At 39.3% G+C, this 19,122-nt stretch overlaps 6 protein-coding genes across 6 annotated transcripts; 2 read left to right on the top strand and 4 right to left on the bottom strand.

Moving 5' to 3' along the window:
- Positions 1 to 733: 733 nt before the first annotated feature.
- LOC104431599 (protein PELPK1-like) lies at positions 734 to 3,762 on the bottom strand. Its single transcript, XM_039317580.1, has 2 exons — positions 3,674 to 3,762; positions 734 to 1,181 (listed from the first exon to the last, which is right to left on the bottom strand). Exons 1-2 carry the CDS (start codon positions 3,760 to 3,762, stop codon positions 734 to 736), a joined length of 537 nt encoding a protein of 178 aa, XP_039173514.1.
- On the top strand, positions 3,646 to 8,178 carry LOC104452916 (pentatricopeptide repeat-containing protein At2g36240). Its single transcript, XM_010067416.3, is given in 4 exon segments — positions 3,646 to 3,852; positions 4,515 to 4,712; positions 5,543 to 5,729; positions 5,732 to 8,178. Coding segments are annotated over 3 exon segments (1,617 nt in total). The 5' UTR covers positions 3,646 to 3,852; positions 4,515 to 4,556; the 3' UTR covers positions 7,006 to 8,178.
- A 291-nt stretch (positions 8,179 to 8,469) lies between these two features.
- On the bottom strand, positions 8,470 to 9,069 carry LOC104452912 (protein PELPK1). The gene has a single exon (XM_010067412.3). It carries the CDS (start codon positions 8,980 to 8,982, stop codon positions 8,470 to 8,472), a length of 513 nt encoding a protein of 170 aa, XP_010065714.2. The 5' UTR covers positions 8,983 to 9,069.
- Positions 9,070 to 12,800: 3,731 nt separating this feature from the next.
- On the top strand, positions 12,801 to 13,770 carry LOC120295954 (pentatricopeptide repeat-containing protein At2g36240-like). The gene is made up of 3 exons (XM_039317581.1): positions 12,801 to 12,975; positions 13,125 to 13,420; positions 13,660 to 13,770. Exons 1-3 carry the CDS (start codon positions 12,801 to 12,803, stop codon positions 13,768 to 13,770), a joined length of 582 nt encoding a protein of 193 aa, XP_039173515.1.
- A 1,108-nt stretch (positions 13,771 to 14,878) lies between these two features.
- Positions 14,879 to 15,569, bottom strand: LOC104452913 (protein PELPK1). Its single transcript, XM_039317582.1, has one exon. It carries the CDS (start codon positions 15,567 to 15,569, stop codon positions 15,072 to 15,074), a length of 498 nt encoding a protein of 165 aa, XP_039173516.1. The 3' UTR covers positions 14,879 to 15,071.
- A 112-nt stretch (positions 15,570 to 15,681) lies between these two features.
- Positions 15,682 to 16,344, bottom strand: LOC120295955 (protein PELPK2-like). Its single transcript, XM_039317583.1, has one exon. It carries the CDS (start codon positions 16,342 to 16,344, stop codon positions 15,682 to 15,684), a length of 663 nt encoding a protein of 220 aa, XP_039173517.1.
- Between the last annotated feature and the right edge of the window lie 2,778 nt (positions 16,345 to 19,122).

A 19,122-nucleotide genomic window follows, 5' to 3' on the forward strand; every position in this document is an offset into this window, starting at 1 on the left:
AAGTGAAAAAAGTGGACAAGGAAGTAACATAGATTTCTTCTATTTTGAAATATTAAACTCGTACAGAACATAGGGGAGTGCACTAGCTATATTAAAAAGAGTAATAATAGTATACACTATCGATGTAAAAAGATAGTTACACAAAACATCACAAACTGTGAAGGAGTTCCATAATTCATATCACTAAAACAAACAAGTACTATATAGTGTTCTGAGGTATGCTTAGACCATTAAAATAGAAGTAATAAAAAACTGATATGATATATAAGATGTTTGATGACTTAAAGTGTATTTATAATTTGTATGTAAGACAAATGAACCTATCTCAGTCCATCATATAATAAAAGATGCATTTTTTTTCTGATTTTTTCTTCAATTGTTTAGATTATGTCACCGTTATCACTCTAAAATATTAAATTCCCATATAAGTTAGAAGTGAAAAAAGTGGACAAGGAAGTAACATAGGTTTCTTCTATTTTGAAATATAAAACTCGTACAAAATATAGGGGAGTGCACTAGCTATATTAAATAAGAGTAATAATAGTATACACTATTGATGTAAAAAAATAGTTACACAAGACATCACAAACTGTGAAGGAGTTCCATAACTCATATCACTAAAACAAACAAGTATTGTATAGTGTTCTGAGGTATGCTCAGACCATTAAAATAGAAGTAATAAAATACTAAATCGCATCATGTTGTATAACGACTCCAAATTCACATTAATGGCTCAAGGGCTAGTAGCAGCGACGGCTGTGTCCTTGGGAATCGTGGGAACGAAAGGCAATGTTGGCTTGGGAAAATTAGGAAGATGAGGCACTTCGGGCACTACCGGCAATTCCGGCTTTGGTATTGTTGGAAATTCGGGCTTTGGTAGCTCAGGAAGCGGCGGCAATTCGACTTTCGGCAGGGATGGGAATTCTGTCTTTGGCAAGCTAGGGATGTCAGGAAGTTGAGGCAATTCAGGCTTCGGCAATTCCGGCACTTCTAACGACTCTGGCTTCGGCGTTGCTGGAAATTCAGGCTTTGGTAGTTCAGGAAGCGGTGGCAATTCGACTTTCGGCAATGATGGGAATTCTGGCTTTGGCAAGCTAGGGATGTCAGGAAGGTGAGGCAATTCAGGCTTCGGTAGTTCGGGCACTTCGGGCAAGGTCGCCTCCAAAGTTGGCGGGCTCTGACTGGGTTCTCACCAATCGTCAAAGACAGAGCGAGGACAAACAATGCCAAAAGGTGCGCGAGTCCATGATGGTTCGTCATTGGAGAATCAATCGACTAGCAAATTCAAAAGCTTTGAGTGAAGAAGCGGCGAATCTCGAGTGAGAGAAGGTGCGGGTGTGCTTGAGCAATGGCTTGATGGAGGGCTTATAAGGAGGAGGGACGTGGAGGATTGGGGAGAATGCAAGTATGGTTTGGTGGGAATATTATCAAAGGGTTAGGTCAACTTCTAAACCAATCTCATTTTTGTACGTTCAACAGCAAGATGGAGCATATTATTCCAAAAGGAGCTTGCCAATTCTTGGCTTTTCAGGCTTCTGACTACCTGTTTAGGTGAGAAAGAGAGAGAAAAGAAAAGAAAAGAAATGGTTTATGATCTCACTATGTACAATAGGACTGGAGTCTTGGAGTCTTAAAATATTGGAGAAGCCAATAATGTAAGAGCAAAATAATAAATATTGTCTGTGATCATTATTCATGGAATCTTTACTTGATGTAAGGATTACTAAGTTTTAAGCATGTATGTTTTCTTCTGAGGCCTCGGTTCAAATCCCTATAATTGTGCATTCTTTTGGATGATCTTTGAGAACATAGGCATGTATGAATCCGATTATTTCTCTAATTGTGTGGGATAAAACTACTCTTGCTGGAAAAAACAAAACTTTAGGTGACAATGTTTTGGGGGACAGACATAAAAAGAGATCCTTAAATAGAGTCTCTAGTTAGGGGTGAGTAGTTCTAAGGTTGGTTTAGGTTTCAACTTACCTGGAACTTGGAATTTACCCTATTAAGACCGGTTTCCTAGTTTTTGATACTTAAAACCTATCATGTATATCTTAAAATTTGTGACCTGCTCTATCAATCAAATCCAAAGTCTATTAGGAATTGGCTGATTTCTCATTTCTTTTCTTTTTTTTTCTTTTTTTCTTGTTTCATTTTAGTCAAGCAAAAGAGAGAAACATAACAACAAAAATCATCATTTGTCAATAACAATAATCTATAAAATATAAGCACCTAAAATAAAATAAACAATAAAAAGTTGAAAACGCATAATGTAGAATCCAAATTTCATGCTCTCAAAGGAGTCAAAAACCATGATAAAAACCAATGAATCGAATGAAGGAACTTTCTTTTCATTTGAGCCTCGTGTAATACCGTTCATGTCATGCTCTATTTTAGGATTACCTTGGTTCTTGTTCTAGTTCTCTGATTTTCAGTCTGATTCATTGATTCTTAGTTCAATTCTATTCAATTCTTAAGAATCGCATAGTACAAGTTCCAAAAAATGTGAAACCGAAATTTGGAGCATGCCCTTTAGAACCTAGAGACAAGCCGATTCCCATGACCTGTTTGGTCTTTCTTGATTATACTTGGGAAATTTGCTCACCCTCAACTTCTTGTTCCGTCCCTACGGAAATATTGAATGAGCCATCGTTAATGGTAATAGTGTAAATGATTTAGTTTGGTTCGGTTTTTTCGGAAAACGGAACCAAACCGAACCGATAAAGAAATTTATTAAATCAAACTGAAATTCCATCCAAATCGAAACCGAATCGTGAATGACAAAGCAAGGACAAATAATGCCAAAAGATGCTAGAGCCCGCAATAGTTCGTCATCGTAGAACCAATATACTAGCAAATTGAAAATCTTCGAGTGAAGAAGTGGTTGATCTCAAGTGTAAAGGTGCAGGTGTGTTCGAGCAATGGCTTGATGGAGGGTTTTGGGGAGATTGCAAGTATGTTTTGGAGGGAAAATTATCGAAGTGTTTGTTGAACTTCCAAACCAATCTCAATCTCTTTTGTTCAACAACAAGATGGAGCCGATAATTCCAAAAAGGATCTTTATATTCTTGGCATTTTTAAGCTTGTAACTGCAAGTTGTGTTGGACTTCCTAGCTAGGAGGGAAAGAAAAAGAAAGGAAATGATTTATGATCTCACTCTATGTACAAGAGGACAAAGTCCATAGCTTTGGTCTGAGAAGTCAACAATGTTGAGAGTAAAATCTAAGTTTTGCCAGTGATAATTATACACGAAAAGTATTCTTGATGCAAGGATTGCTCAAGTGGTAGGCATATTCCTTTCTCTTTTTTTTTTTTTTTTTCTTCATTGGCTGGTAGCTAACCGCCACCATGGCTGGTGACTAGCTAATGAAGAAGAAGAATAAAAAAAAAAAAAAATGATTATTTAAAAAATAAAATGAAATTTTTTAAATTTCATTGGTTTTGTTCAGTTAACCAAATCGATAAAAATCAAGTTTTGATTTTTAATGAAAATCAAACCGAATGAGAACGAAATTGAGAAAAATCGAACTTTTTAATTCAATTCGGTTTGATTTCGGTTCTATTCTAGACATTCCTAATTAATAGGCTGGGGGATAAATCAGCATGAAAGCTTCAAGGGAAATCCCAACCTGAAATAAGAAGAGCGAAGCCCGTCGCAGAAAGGGAAGCCCACCTCACACTCGATTTTCTCCCGGCCTCTCCCTCTCCCTCTCCCACTCTGCCCTGCAAAAGCTCAGCTCGAATTTCTCTCGGTCTCTCCATCGCACCCCAGCTGCAGCTCGTCGATCTTGCGGACGAGAGCGTCTTCGGACCAGGATTCCCCGTCGGCTTTCTTCTTCACGGTCTCCGCAGGTCACTGTTGTTGCCTCCCTCTCTCCCTCTCTCTCTCTCTTTCTTTCTCGCGCATTTCACTGGCCAATGTGGGGAAACCATTCGCGAAGCGGTGGACTTGGGCGGATGTTTCGATCGTGGGTTGTGGGAGTTACCGGGTCGGGTCCTTCGTTTCCCCTTATCTTGTCACTTTTGGGGGGGATAGCTCATCTGGGTTGCTCGTGCCATCGAGCTAGCCCGGCGTGGTTATTGGCGGTTCGGTGTCTTGTGAGTGCCTGCCCACCTTGTGTTTGCCATAATGTTTCACTGGATTTATGCGGAGCAGGAGGAGGGTTGTCCCTTGCGTTGGATTCCTCCGTGTGTTGGGAGTGAAATTTAAAAGAACGGGCTTCGAGAACGTCTTGACTTTGCATACGTGGAAATGTGATGAAGATAATTCGTGCGAAAGTTTTCATGAATATTGTAAGGGATGTTCTATGATGTGGAAGGTAGCGCATTCCCATTACCCTTGTGATGGGATCGCCTTTATGTTTTGATGTGAACTAATATTTCGTTCAACTCTATATGTTGCATGAAAGGTGGTAAACCCATTGTCAAACAATGACGAAATCTCTGCCCCTTTGCTCTCAATAAGTTATGTAAATGTCATTTGAGGGTTCTGATGGTGAGGTTCTTGTTTTCAGTTTCAAACTCTGAATGAAAGCACGTCCACATCATCATCATCTATGTCGTTGATTAGGCGCCTAACTCCATCCTTTGCTGGTCACACTCAAGAGAACCATAGGCTTTTGAGCCCTTCTTCTTCTTCAGTGTTTCATGGAGCCTTTTCTACTGCATCGCAGTCTCTAGATGATGCACACACAAAGGATGGTAACATGCGGGTACATTCTTTCTTGATATCCTCAAGAAAACTATTCACTTAAGAAACATATATTGGTGTGTTATGTCATATGCTCTTGGTGCCAAACATATTATTTTGTTACCTTCAAACTCTGATTGCTTTACTGTGCATTCTGAATTATTGTTCTTCATTTTCTCTGTTATTAGATCCAATTCGTTTTACACTGTCTGCTTGTCATAACTTGAGGAATGAAAACTTTCCTTGTTTAAATGGTACAAAGACAAAAGAAATGGAGGGAGAATGGAAGAAAATTTAGATTCCTTCGAGGACCACAAAACACTTTCTCCCAAAGATGGGGAGGAAATGAAAGGAAATGCTTCCAAGACCCCTCTTGTTTCCTATTGCTCTTATTTTTTTGTAAAATAGGGAATTATATTTGACAAAAGTTATTTTAGTCTATTAATTTCTTTTATATCCCTCATAGCCTTTTATTTTGACATATATACAGGTCACTTAGTCTTTGTCTAGTCATTTTGTCGGAGAAGATAAATGTTTTGGAATGAAGTTATAAAATCATAAGTCGGGTCGGGGTGATGTGAAAATTAGTTCCAAGAGTTTCTCACTGTGCTTTGGAAACCGAAATGAGAGAAATCCTATAATCATATTTTGGTTAGTAGCTTCGTGGCAATGAACATAGTAAGCATTAAATTCCCATTTGCCAATTCACATGGACAACCAACTTAATCCATCAATAAGGTCGAATTTGGCATTTGATGGATATTGGATCTCATTTGGTTGAGCTGTATTGCCAATTTCAGGTGAATCTCTTCCTTGTAATTTCCCTAATGGTTTCTATGTGTCTACTGTCAGGTGAAGCCACCATCGAAGAATCTCCCTCAAATTGTAAAACCCACCCACAGACCTCTTCAACCATCTTCTTCACCACCTCCCTCTCTTCTCTCAGACCTCAAGCTGCCCTCTCTATCTCCATTACCAACCCTGACTCTCTCTATAACCAATCATGATAATCTGATGAACTTTCTTAAGTCCAAACTCTCTTTCCTCTCACACCCAGGAGTCTCCTCCACTTCCTCAAGTGCAAACTCCACCCCAACCCTCATTTGACCCTCTATGACTTTTATATATTCAGTTGGGCCTCCATGATTGACTCCTATCGCCATGACCACTCAACATTTGAGTGGATGGCTTGCACTCTCGCTATTTCAAGCCGTTTCGCGCAACTCAATTCACTTCTCCAGTTCATGGCCTCAAACCCTTGCCCTTGCTCTGATGGAATTTTCTCATGCCCCAGGACAGAGCCAATCTTTCAATTCTCAATAGAAGCTTATTGCAGAGCTCAGAAACTAGAGGAAGCAGTGATTGCTTTTGAGAGTATGGAGAAGATGATTGATGGCAGGCCGAGTGCGGTGAGTTATAATGCTTTGATTCATGGATTTGTGAAATGGGGTGACCATGCCAGGGCTTTGGCCATCTATGATCAAATGATAAGGAACAGAGTCAAGCCTAATGTGATAACCTTTAATATCTTGATTAGTAGTTATTGTAGAAGTTCACAGTTTGGATTGGCTTTGGAGGTGTTTAAGGAGATGAAGGAGAAGGGTTGCAGCCCAGATGTGGTCAGTTTCAATACTTTGATCAGGGGGTTTTTTCGGGAGAGGAAGTTTGAGGATGCGATCGCAATGGCTTATGAGATGATCGAACTGGGGTGCCAGTTGTCGAGTGTGACTTGTGAGATTTTGGTCGATGGCCTATGTAGGGAAGGTAAAGTGGCTGAGGCATGTGAATTGCTGATTGGTTTTTCAAGTAAAAGAGTGTTGCCTGAGGAGTATGATTATTTTGGCCTTGTGGAAGCTTTGTGCAGTTCAGGCAATTCTCATAGAGCACTTGATGTTGTTACTGATCTGTGGAAGACGGGGAATATTCCAAGCTTGATTGCTTGTACTACTTTGGTGGAAGGATTGAGGAAGCAGAAGAAAAGGGAAGAAGCACTTGCTTTGATGGAAAATATGCTTAAAGAAGGTATTGTACCAGACATTGTGACGTTTAATTGTTTGCTTGAGGATCTTTCTGATATAGGGAAGACTGTGGAAGCAAACAAATTGAGGTTGTTGGCGCAAAGCAAGGGTTTGGAACCAGATGGCATGATGTACAGGGTTCTGGTATCTGGTTTTACAAGAGAAAGAAAGAGAAAGGAGGGCGAGATTCTGGTAGATGAGATGTTAGACAAGGACTTTATACCTGATCTTGCAACGTACAATAGATTGATTGATGGACTTTCAAACTCAAAAATTACTTCTAGGAAGAAAGGTTGAAGATGGGTTAGGATCTTATTCTTTTCACCTTGGTTTCTGGAATGCTGGCATCTGTTTGCAAACCCCCTCATGCTCTGTGCTTGGTTTGCCAATCAGTTTTATCACTTTGGGACAAAGCGGGTTTAGGCTACGTTTCAGATGGTTGAGGACAATGTACAGCCTGGGAGCGAGCAGAACAGATAATGGTACGTGCACAAAACAACAAGTGGAAAGGAATGGAAACTTCGCATTGAGTTGTACGAATTGTAAAGCCAGGAGAGCAGATTGTGATGCTCAGCAAGAGATGATGCGGATGAGAAGTGCCCAGACGACATCTAGGAGGTATGAATCATGGTAACAGTGATAAGTATTAATCCTAAGATATGAGAGAGTTGGAAAGTTTGAGTGACTGAGAATAGTTTATTTGGATTATGTTTATATATAGACATAAAAGCTGCAGAAGATCAACATTGAATTTTCTGGCAGATCTCAAACTGACACCAAGTAATCTAATGAGGAAAAGCTTAGGGTAGAAAATTCATGCAAATTCTGAATTGGGCTCTGCTATATATATGATATAACTTGTGTGAGATAGACCCTGGCAAAGAGATTTCTTAGGATTGAAAGTAATGCAGAAAAGAGAAGGCAAGAGCCAAAGCTGTTAAAACAAAGTATAAAATCATAAACTATCAGGTTGGCAAAGCTGTCAAGTACTCGATGTTGATAGAACAAATTAGGCACTTTACATTTGGTTTGGTGGTGAACTGCCCTAATAATGCCCTTTTTCTGTGCTCCTCATCGATGAATCGGTTGATGAGAAAAATAATCCCCTAACTTCATAAATTCGGTAAGACAAAAACTCCATGTGTGGCTCGAATATAAGATTGTTTGAACTTGATGATATAATCGGTATGCCTTATCCATGTATACATATCTTTCTTTGTTCAGTGGGTGCAAGTGCTGCCATTAAACTTTAGTTTTACATTTTATTAAATGTAACACCATAAAAAAGTTTTATCTCACTAAAAAGCTCTGGACCCTCTAGATTACCAAATTAAGACGACTCGTTTCAACTTTTTAACTGAGGATAGATTCAAATCACGGCACTTGTTTAGGATTTTTCTTTATGAGACGAAAATTAGTATTTTGGATTTTTGTTAGGCTAAAATTTTGGAGTAAACGTATCATGAGAGCACAAAATTTTTTTTGGGGGAGGGGGGAAGTAAATCTACATAACAAACATCACTTCATATCACAAACTGTCATAATCAAGTACATGTATAGGATCTGAGGCATGCTTAGATCATTACAATAGACAGGGATAACATTAGTGAATCACGTGATAGTATAACCCAACGGCGAACTCGCTACATAGCTTCAAGGTGTAGTAGTGGAAACCGACATGTCTTTCGGAATTGTGGGAACAAATGGTAGCGTTGGCTTAGGGAAATCGGGGAAATGAGGTAGTTCGGGCACTTTTGGTAATTATGGCTTTGGTATTGTTGGTAATTCAGGCTTTGGAAGTTTAGGAACCGATGGCAATTCAACTTTTGGCAAAGATGGCAATTCTGGCTTGGGTAGGCTCGGAATGTCGTGAAGGTGAGGCAATTCGGGCTTAGGTAATTCAGGCACTTCAGGCACTTCAGGCACTTCAGGCAATTCTGGCTTGGGCAAGCTCACAATGTCAGGAAGATGAGGCAATTCGGGTTTGGGCAGTTCAGGCACTTCTGGTAATTCTGGCTTTGGTATTGTTGGTAATTCAGGCTTTGGAAGTTCAGGAACCGACGGCAATTCAACTTTTGGCAAAGATGGCAATTCTGGCTTGGGTAGGCTCGGAATGTCGGGAAGGTGAGGCAATTCAGGCTTAGGTAATTCAGGCACTTCAGGCAATGCTAACTCCAAAAGTTGGCGAGCTTCAACAGAATTCTCGCCGATCATCAAGGACAGAGCAAGGACAAACAATCCCAAAATGTGCACAAACCTGTGATAGTTTGCCATGATGGAATTGACTAGCGAAATGAAGAACTTCGATGGTGAGGAGCTATGAATCTCAAGTGAAGATGGTGGCGGTGTGTTTGAGGGATGGCTTGGTTGGGGTTTTTAAAGAGGGGACGTGGAGATTAGGGAGATTGCAAGTATGTTTTGGTAGGAAAACTAGCAGAGTGTTAGCTCAACTTCGAAACCAATTTCATTTCCATATGTTCAACACGATTTGAGCAAATTAAACAATCCCAGAATGATCTTGCCAACTCTAGGCTTCAAAAGCATGTAATGTAACCATCAGCTGTATTATTTTGGTTAGAAAAAAAGCCAAAAAGAATCTTACTCTGCACAAGTATGTTTTCTTTTCAATTTTTTCTCACTAAATTAATTTTTGACTTACATTCAGTGGACCAAGTTGAAAAGGGTCATTTAAACTTATATAAAATAGATTTAAAATGGTTAAGAAAAACAAACCCAACTAGATGTGGACTTTAATGGTTCGGACCAAATTCATTTTAATCAAACGAAATAAAGAATCGGCAATAAAAAATACAAGACAGGTCATCTTGGGTTTTAATGGATTGGGATTGAACTCATTTGATTCAAATAATAGATTTCGATTGAACTCATTTGATTCAAACTAAGAAAATTTTGGGGATAAAAAAGAGGAGAGGAGAGGGATATCACGGTTACTTTCCTTCCTTCTATTTGCATGTGGGAAAACACCAAAAAAGTTATAAATATATTGTATTTGTGTCAATTATGTTATAAATATATTGCATTGTGTCAATTCAGTCTTAGGCCGTTTAATTAGATTAATTTAGTCCTAAATATTTTGTTGGTGCCAACTAGTTCACGTGGACGCTAGTCATCTTATGTAATATAGCCGACACTAACATTAACATTTTTAATAATTTTTAATTTCTTTTTCTTCCTTTGATTTGGCCAGCCGGAGGAGAAGGCATTCGTGCCCTTGTTTGCAGCCAGCTGCGAGTAAGGGTGTAAGAAGTCCCTCGCCCAAGCCCCACCCAAATTGACCCTCAAGAATGGTTAGGCCCTAACCGGCCAAAATGAAAGAAAGAAAAATATAAACAATAATTCAAAAAAATTAAATTGAAAAAATTATCCATGTAAGCACCAATCATGCTACATAGGATGGCTAGTTAGCAATTTTCAGCCAAATTTGATCAAATAAACTGAATTTACACAAACGTAAATAATTTAAAATAAAATTGGTTCAATTAAAAGATTTATGATTAAATTAGTCATAATACAATAAGTATAGATTTTTTTTTTTAAATTCTCCGTGCCAGAACATAGAGGTGTCAAAATGGGTCATTAACCCATTTATGTTTAAATGGGTCGTTAATGGGTCAAGCCAAATTCCTAAAGCACCTATAATGAGTTTTAATGAGTTAAGACTGAGATATATGAGTTAAGACCCATTTATCAACCCATTGAAAATGAAATTATTTATTTTCACCCAAAAACTCACAATTTCTATCTTCTCTCTTTAACTTTACAAAAATATTTTTTTAAAGAAACTAAATTTATAATTATTTTTTTATTTTTTATTTTTTTTTCTTCTTCCTCTAGTCGGCCGACACGGCGATGGCCGGCAACCGGCCAAGCAAGAGCCTCGCCAATCTGGCGAGACTCAAACTCGCCGACGTCAGGCGAGGCTCGAGCTCGCTAGACGCCGACAAGCCTCAAGCTCGCCAGATCTGGCAAGGCAAAGGCCCCGCTTACGTTCGGCGAGGCTTGAGTCTTGCTAGATCCAGCGAGGGGTGAGCTCAAGCTCACTCGATGTCGGCAAGCCTCGAGCTTGCCAAATCTTGCGAGGGGCGAGCTCAAGCTCGCTCAATGCCGGTGAGCCTCGAGCTCACCGGATCCGGCAAGGCAGAGGCCTCACCAACATCGACGAGCCGGGTGAGCTCCTGGTCACTGTGGGCGGCCCCGGGCTGTCGTCGTGGCGGCGGCCGGCCAAAGAAAGAACAAAAAAAAATAAAATTTAAAATTTAATTTTAAAAATAAAAAATAATTAAAATTCGATTTTTTAAAATATATTTTTAAAAAATGATAAAAGTTGTCCATTAAATTTGCGTTGTATAAAATTATTTTAGCAATACTATTATATATATAAGCTTTCTTAAGTTTAGTTAAATGGGTCGGGTATGGATAGGGTATGAGTCAAAAAATTTGTATTGTAATAATTGGTCATAAACGGGTTAAATTGGTCGATTTGGGTCGGACCATTTATGACCCAACCCAAACCCGACTCGACCCACCTGTTTAACGGGTATACCAAAACATCAATGACAATGTTGCTATCGCCACTAGGCAACAACCACCGGATAATAGAAGACCCAGCAATGTTGTCATAGTTAGCATTATCAACATTCTCGTTGGTGTTAGCCTCAACAAAAGAACAAAGCACCATGATCGCGGTGCCCATCATGAACTTCATTGTCATTGGGTGTTAGGGAAATCCCTTAGGATGTTTTAAAAATGATAAAATAAATCAAAGGTTAATAATGTGTTTAATAAGAAATTATTATTTTTTTGTAAAATAGGGAGGGGGGGAAATGAAAGGAAATGCTTGCAAGACCCCTCTTGTTTCCAATTTCTCTTCTTCTTCTTTTTTGTAAAATAGGGAATTATTTTCAACAAAAGTTAAATTAGTCTATTAATTTCTTTTATATCCCTCATAGCCTTTTATTTTGACATATATACAGGTCACTTAGTCTTTGTCTAGTCATTTTGTCCGAGACGATAAATGTTTTGGAATGAAGTTATAAAATCATAAGTCGGGTCGGGGTGATGTGAAAATTAGTTCCATGAGTTTCTCACCGTGCTTTGGAAACCGAAATGAGAGAAATCCTATAATCATATATTGGTTAGTAGCTTCGTGGCAATGAACATAGTAGCATTAAATTCCCATTTGCCAATTCACATGGACAACCAACTTAATCCATCAATAAGGTCGCATTTGGCATTTGATGGATATTGGATCTCATTTGGTTGAGCTGTATTGCCAATTTCAGGTGAATCTCTTCCTTGTAATTTCCCTAATGGTTTCTATGTGTCTACTGTCAGGTGAAGCCACCATCAAAGAATCTCCCTCAAATTGTAAAACCCACTCCCAGACCTCTTCAACCATCTTCTTCACCACCTCCCTCTCTTCTCTCAGACCTCAAGCTGCCCTCTCTATCTCCATTACCAACCCTGACTCTCTCTATAACCAATCATGATAATCTGATGAACTTTCTTAAGTCCAAACTCTCTTTCCCTCTCACACCCAGGAGTCTCCTCCACTTCCTCAAGTGCAAACTCCACCCCAACCCTCATTTGACCCTCTATGACTTTTATATATTCAGTTGGGCCTCCACGATTGACTCCTATCGCCATGACCACTCAACATTTGAGTGGATGGCTCGCACTCTCACTATTTCAAGCCATTTCGAGCAACTCAATTCGCTTCTCCAGTTCATGGCCTCAAACCCTTGCCCTTGCTCTGATGGAATTTTCTCATGCCCCAGGACAGAGCCAATCTTTAAATTCTCAATAGAAGCTTATTGCAGAGCTCGGAAACTAGAGGAAGCAGTGATTGCTTTTGAGAGTATGGAGAAGATGATTGATGGCAGGCCGAGTGCGGTGAGTTATAATGCTTTGATTCATGGATTTGTGAAATGGGGTGACCATGCCAGGGCTCTGGCCATCTATGATCAAATGATAAGGAACAGAGTCAAGCCTAATGTGATAACCTTTAATATCTTGATTAGTAGTTATTGTAGAATATTACAGTTTGGATTGGCTTGGTGGTGTTTAAGGAGATGAAGGAGAAGGGTTGCAGCCCAGATGTGGTCAGTTTCAATACTTTGATCAGGGGGTTTTTTCGGGAGAGGAAGTTTGAGGATGCGATCGCAATGGCTTATGAGATGATCGAACTGGGGTGCCAGTTGTCGAGTGTGACTTGTGAGATTTTGGTCGATGGCCTCTGTACGGAAGGTAAAGTGGCTGAGCCTTGTGAATTGCTGATTGGTTTTCCAAGTAAAAGAGTGTTGCCTGAGGAGTATGATTATTTTGGCCTTGTGGAAGCTTTGTGCAGTTTAGGCAATTCTGATAGAGCACTTGATGTTGTTACTGATCTGTGAAAGACGGAAATATTCCAAGCTTGATTGCTTGTACTACTTTGGTGGAAGGGTTGAGGAAGCAGAAGAAAAGGGAAGATGCACTTGCTTTGATGGAAAATATGCTTAAAGAAGGTATTGTACCAGACATTGTGACGTTTAATTGTTTGCTTGAGGATCTTTCTGATATAGGGAAGACTGTGGAAGCAAACAAATTGAGGTTGTTGGCGCAAAGCAAGGGTTTGGAACCAGATGGCAGGATGTACAGGATTCTGGTATCTGGTTTTACAAGAGAAAGAAAGAGAAAGGAGGGCCAGATTCTGGTAGATGAGATGTTAGACAAGGACTTTATATCTTGCAACGTACAATAGATTGATTGATGGACTTTCAAACTCAAAAATTACTTCTAGGAAGAAAGGTTGAAGATGGGTTAGGATCTTATTCATTTCAACTTGGTTTCTTGAATGCTGGCATATGTTTGCAAACACCCTCATGCTTTGTGCTTGGTTTGCCAATCAGTTTTATCACTTTGGGACAAAGTGGGTTTATGGCTATGTTTCAGATGGTTGAGGACAATGTACTGCCTGGGAGCGAACAGAACAGATACTGGTACGTGCACAAAACAACGAGTGGAAAGGAACGGAAACTTCGCATTGAGTTGTACGAATTGTAAAGCCAGGAGAGCAGATTGTGATGCTCAGCAAGAGATGATGCGGATAAGTAGTGCCCAGACGACATCTAGGAGGTATGAATCATTGTAACGGTGATAAGCATTAATCCTAAGATATGAGAGAGTTGGAAAGTTTGAGTGACTGAGAATAGTTTATTTGGATTATGTTTGTATATAGACGTGATTAATAATGATACCAATGAGCGTGTATATTATAAAAGCTGCAGAAGATCAACATTGAATTTTCTGGCAGATCTCAAACTGACACCGATTAATCTAATGAGGAAAAGCTTAGGGTAGAAAATTCATGCAAATTCTGAATTGGGCTCTGCTATATATATGATATAACTTGTGTGAGATGGACCCTGGCAAAGAGATTTCTTAGGATTGAAAGTAATGCAGAAAAGAGAAAGCAAGAGCCAAAGCTGTTAAAACAAAGTATAAAATCATAAACTATCAGGTTGGCAAAGCTGTCAAGTACTCGATGTTGATAGAACAAATTAGGCATTTACATTTGGTTTGGTGGTGACACTGCCCTAATAATGCCCTTTTTCTGTGCTCCTCATCGATGAATCGGTTGATGAGAAAAATAATCCCCTAACTTCATAAATTCGGTAAGACAAAAACTCCATGAGTGGCTCAAGTATAAGATTGTTTGAACTTGATGATATAATCGGCATGCCTTATCCATGCATACATATCTTTAGTGGGTGCAAGTGCTGCCATTAAACTTTAGTTTTACATTTTATTAAATGTAACATCATAAAAAAGTTTTATCTTGCTAAAAAGCTCTGGACCCTCTAGTTTACCATATTTAGACAACTCGTTTCAACTTTTTAACTGAGGATAGATTCAAATCACAGCACTTGTTTAGGATTTTTCTTTATGAGACGAAAATTAGTATTTTGGATTTTTGATAGGCTAAATTTTTGGAGTAAATGTATCATGAGAGCACAATTTTTTTTTTTTTTTTGGGGGAGGGGTTGGGTTTTGAGACGAAAATTAGTTTGAGGTACATGTATCATAGGATACTAATTTGGGATTTTTAGTCATATTAACCCTTGGCATAATGATATATACATATATATATATATTTATGTAATTTTGGATGTCAAACACCAAATTTATCCTTCTTTATGATTTCTTAAAGTAAATCTACATAACAAACATCACTTCATATCACAAACTGTCATAATCAAGTACATGTATAGGATCCGAGGCATGCTCAGATCATTACAATAGACAGAGACAACATTAGTGAATCACATGATAGTGTAACCCAACAGCGAACTCGCTACATAGCTTCAAGGAGTAGTAGTGGAAACAGACATGTCTTTCGGAATTGTGGGAACGACCGGTAGTGTTGGCTTAGGGAAATCGAGGAGATGAGGTAGTTCGGGCACTTTTGGTAATTCTGGCTTCGATATTGCTGGTAATTCTGGCTTGGGCAATTCAGGAAGCGACGGCAATTCAACTTTTGGCAAAGATGGCAATTCAGGCTTCGGCAGTTCAGGGAGCGGCGGCAATTCGGCTTTTGGCAGAGATGGCAATTCTGGCTTAGGCAGGCTCACAATGTCAGGAAGATGAGGCAATTCGGGTTTGGGCAGTTCAGGCACTTCTGGTAATTCTGGCTTCGGTATTGTTGGTAATTCTGGCTTTGGAAGTTCAGGAATCGACGGCAATTCAACTTTTGGCAAAGATGGCAATTCTGGCTTGGGTAGGCTCGGAATGTTGGGAAGGTGAGGCAATTCCGGCTTAGGTAATTCAGGCACTTCAGGCAATTCTGGCTTGGGCAGGCTCATAATGTCGGGAAGATGATGCAATTCGGGTTTGGGCAGTTTAGGCACTTATGGTAATTCTGGCTTTGGTATTGTTGGTAATTTAGGCTTTGGAAGTTCAGGAACCGACGGCAATTCAACTTTTGGCAAAGATGGTAATTCTGGCTTGGGTAGGCTCGAAATGTCGGAAGGTGAGGCAATTCGGGCTTAGGTAATCGAGGCACTTCGAGCAATTACGGCTTGGGCAGCTCACAATGTCGGGAAGATGAGGCATTTCAGGTTTAGGCGGTTCGAGGCACTTAGTGTAATTCTGCTTCGGTATTGTTGGTAATTCAGGCTTTGGAAGTTCGGGAACCGACGGCAATTCAACTTTGGCAAAGATGGCAATTCGCTTGGGTAGGCTCGGAATGTCGGGAAGGTGAGGCAATTTGGGCTTAGGCACTTTAGGCACTTCAGGCAATTCTGGCTTGGGCAAGCTCACAATGTCGGGAAGATGAGGCAATTCGGGTTTGGGCGCCTGAGGCACTTCCTCGTAATTCGGCTTTGGTATTGTTGGTAATTCAGGCTTTGGAAGTTCGGGAACCGACGGCAATTCAACTTTTGGCAAAGATGGCAATTCTGGCTTGGGTAGGCTCGGAATGTCGGGAAGGTGAGGCAATTCAGGCTTAGGTAATTCAGGCACTTCAGGCAATGCTAACTCCAAAAGTTGGCGAGCTTCAACAGAATTCTCGCCGATCATCAAGGACAGAGCAAGGACAAACAATCCCAAAATGTGCACAAACCTGTGATAGTTTGCCATTATGGAATTGACTAGCGAAATGAAGAACTTCGGTGGTGAGGAGCTATGAATCTCAAGTGAAGATGGTGGTGGTGTGTTTGAGGGATGGCTTGGTTGGGGTTTTTAAAGAGGGGGACGTGGAGATTAGGGAGATTGCAAGTATGTTTTGGTAGGAAAACTAGCAGAGTGTTAGCTCAACTTCGAAACCAATTTCATTTCCATATGTTCAACACGATTTGAGCAAATCAAACAATCCCAGAATGATCTTGCCAACTCTAGGCTTCAAAAGCATGTAATGTAACCATCAGCTGTATTATTTTGGTTAGAAAAAAGCCAAAAAGAATCTTACTCTGCACAAGTATGTTTTCTTTTCAATTTTTTCTCACTAACTTAATTTTTGACTTACATTCAGTGGACCAAGTTGAAAAGGGTCACTTAAACTTATATAAAATAGATTTAAAATGGTTAAGAAAAACAAACCCAACTAGATGTGGATTTTAATGGTTCAGACCAAATTCATTTTAATCAAACGAAATAAAGAATCGGCAATAAAAAATACAAGACAGGTCATCTTGGGTTTCAATGGATTGGGATTGAACTCAGTTGATTAGAATAATGGATTTCGATTGAACTCATTTGATTCAAACTAAGAAAATTTTGGGGATAAAAAGAGGAGTGGGATATCATGGTTACTTTCCTTCCTTCTGTTTGCATGTGGGAAAACACCAAAAATGTTATAAATATATTGCATTTGTATCAATTCAGTCTTAGGCCGTTTAATTAGATTAATTTAGTCCAAAAAATTTAATGATGCCAACTAATTCACGTGGATGCCAGTTATCTTATGTTATATAATCGACATTAACATTAACATTTTTTAATAATTTTTATTTTTATTTTTATTTTTATTTTTTCTTTCTTTTTCTTCCTTTCATTTGGCCAGCCAGAGGAGAGGGCATTCGTTCCCTTGCTCACAGCCAGCCACGAGTAAGAGTGTGAGAAGTCCCTCGCCCAGGCCCCACCCAAATTGACCCTCAAGAACGGTTAGGCCCTAACCGGTCAAAATGAAAGAAATAAAAATATAAACAATAATCCAAAAAAATTAAATTGAAAAAATTGTCCATGTAAGCACCAAGCACCAATCATACTACATAGGATGGCTAGTTAGCAATTTTCAACCAAATTTGATCGATAAACTGAATTGACACAAATGCAAATAGTTTAATATAAAATTGGTTCAATAAAGAGATTTAGGATTGAATTAGTCATAATACAATAAGTAAAAAAAAAATTATTTAAATTCTCCTTGCCAGAACATCAATGACAATGTTGCTACCGCCACTAGGCAACAACCACGGATAATTGAAGACCCAACAATGTTGTCATAGTTGGCATTATCAACATTCTCGTTGGTGTTAGCCTCAACAAAAGAACAAAGCACCATGATTGTGGTGCCCATCATGAGCTTCACTATCATTGGGTGTTTGGGAAATCCCTTAGGATGTTTTAAAATGAACAAAATAAATCAAAGGTTAATAACGTGTTTAATAGGAAATTTTTTTTTTTTTTTTGTAAAATAGGGAGGGGGGAAATGAAAGGAAATGCTTGCAAGTCCCCCTCTTGTTTCCTATTGCTCTTATTTTTTTTTTTTTGTAGAATAAGGGAATTATTTTCAACAAAAGTTATTTTAGTCTATTAATTTCTTTTATATCCCTCATAGCCTTTTATTTTGACATATATACAGGTCACTTAGTCTTTGTCTAGTCATTTTGTCCGAGACGATAAATGTTTTGGAATGAAGTTATAAAATCATAAGTCGGGTTGGGGTGATGTGAAAATTAGTTCCATGAGTTTCTCACCGTGCTTTGGAAACCGAAATGAGAGAAATCCTATAATCATATATTGATTAGTAGCTTCGTGGCAATGAACATAGTAGCATTAAATTCCCATTTGCCAATTCACATGGACAACCAACTTAATCCATCAATAAGGTCGCATTTGGCATTTGATGGATATTGGATCTCATTTGGTTGAGCTGTATTGCCAATTTCAGGTGAATCTCTTCCTTGTAATTTCCCTAATGGTTTCTATGTGTCTACTGTCAGGTGAAGCCACCATCAAAGAATCTCCCTCAAATTGTAAAACCCACTCCCAGACCTCTTCAACCATCTTCTTCACCTCCTCCCTCTCTTCTCTCAGACCTCAAGCTGCCCTCTCTATCTCCATTACCAACCCTGACTCTCTCTATAACCAATCATGATAATCTGATGAACTTTCTTAAGTCCAAACTCTCTTTCCCTCTCACACCCAGGAGTCTCCTCCACTTCCTCAAGTGCAAACTCCACCCCAACCCTCATTTGACCCTCTATGACTTTTATATATTCAGTTGGGCCTCCACGATTGACTCCTATCGCCATGACCACTCAACATTTGAGTGGATGGCTCGCACTCTCACTATTTCAAGCCATTTCGAGCAACTCAATTCGCTTCTCCAGTTCATGGCCTCAAACCCTTGCCCTTGCTCTGATGGAATTTTCTCATGCCCCAGGACAGAGCCAATCTTTAAATTCTCAATAGAAGCTTATTGCAGAGCTCGAAACTAGAGGAAGCAGTGATTTCTTTTGAGAGTATGGAGAAGATGATTGATGGCAGGCGGAGTGCGGTGAGTTATAATGCTTTGATTCATGGATTTGTGAAATGGGGTGACCATGCCAGGGCTCTGGCCATCTATGATCAAATGATAAGGAACAGAGTCAAGCCTAATGTGATAACCTTTAATATCTTGATTAGTAGTTATTG

Source organism: Eucalyptus grandis, chromosome 7, assembly GCF_016545825.1.
Source record: "Eucalyptus grandis isolate ANBG69807.140 chromosome 7, ASM1654582v1, whole genome shotgun sequence".
NCBI classification, from domain to species: domain Eukaryota; kingdom Viridiplantae; phylum Streptophyta; class Magnoliopsida; order Myrtales; family Myrtaceae; genus Eucalyptus; species Eucalyptus grandis.

Excerpts from the sequence above, each read along its gene's own strand:
- LOC104431599 (XM_039317580.1), bottom strand. The coding sequence starts at position 3,762 with ATGGAGAGACCGAGAGAAATTCGAGCTGAGCTTTTGCAGGGCAGAGTG. Across the intron at positions 1,182-3,673 it reads GGGAGAAAATCGAGTGTGAG|TCAGAGCCCGCCAACTTTGG; the intron begins GTGGGCTTCCCT and ends GTGAGAACCCAG.
- LOC104452912 (XM_010067412.3), bottom strand. The coding sequence starts at position 8,982 with ATGGCAAACTATCACAGGTTTGTGCACATTTTGGGATTGTTTGTCCTT.
- LOC120295954 (XM_039317581.1), top strand. The coding sequence starts at position 12,801 with ATGAAGGAGAAGGGTTGCAGCCCAGATGTGGTCAGTTTCAATACTTTG. Across the intron at positions 12,976-13,124 it reads CGATGGCCTCTGTACGGAAG|ACGGAAATATTCCAAGCTTG; the intron begins GTAAAGTGGCTG and ends GATCTGTGAAAG. Across the intron at positions 13,421-13,659 it reads GAAAGGAGGGCCAGATTCTG|ATGGTTGAGGACAATGTACT; the intron begins GTAGATGAGATG and ends GCTATGTTTCAG.
- LOC104452913 (XM_039317582.1), bottom strand. The coding sequence starts at position 15,569 with ATGAGCCTGCCCAAGCCAGAATTGCCTGAAGTGCCTGAATTACCTAAG.
- LOC120295955 (XM_039317583.1), bottom strand. The coding sequence starts at position 16,344 with ATGGCAAACTATCACAGGTTTGTGCACATTTTGGGATTGTTTGTCCTT.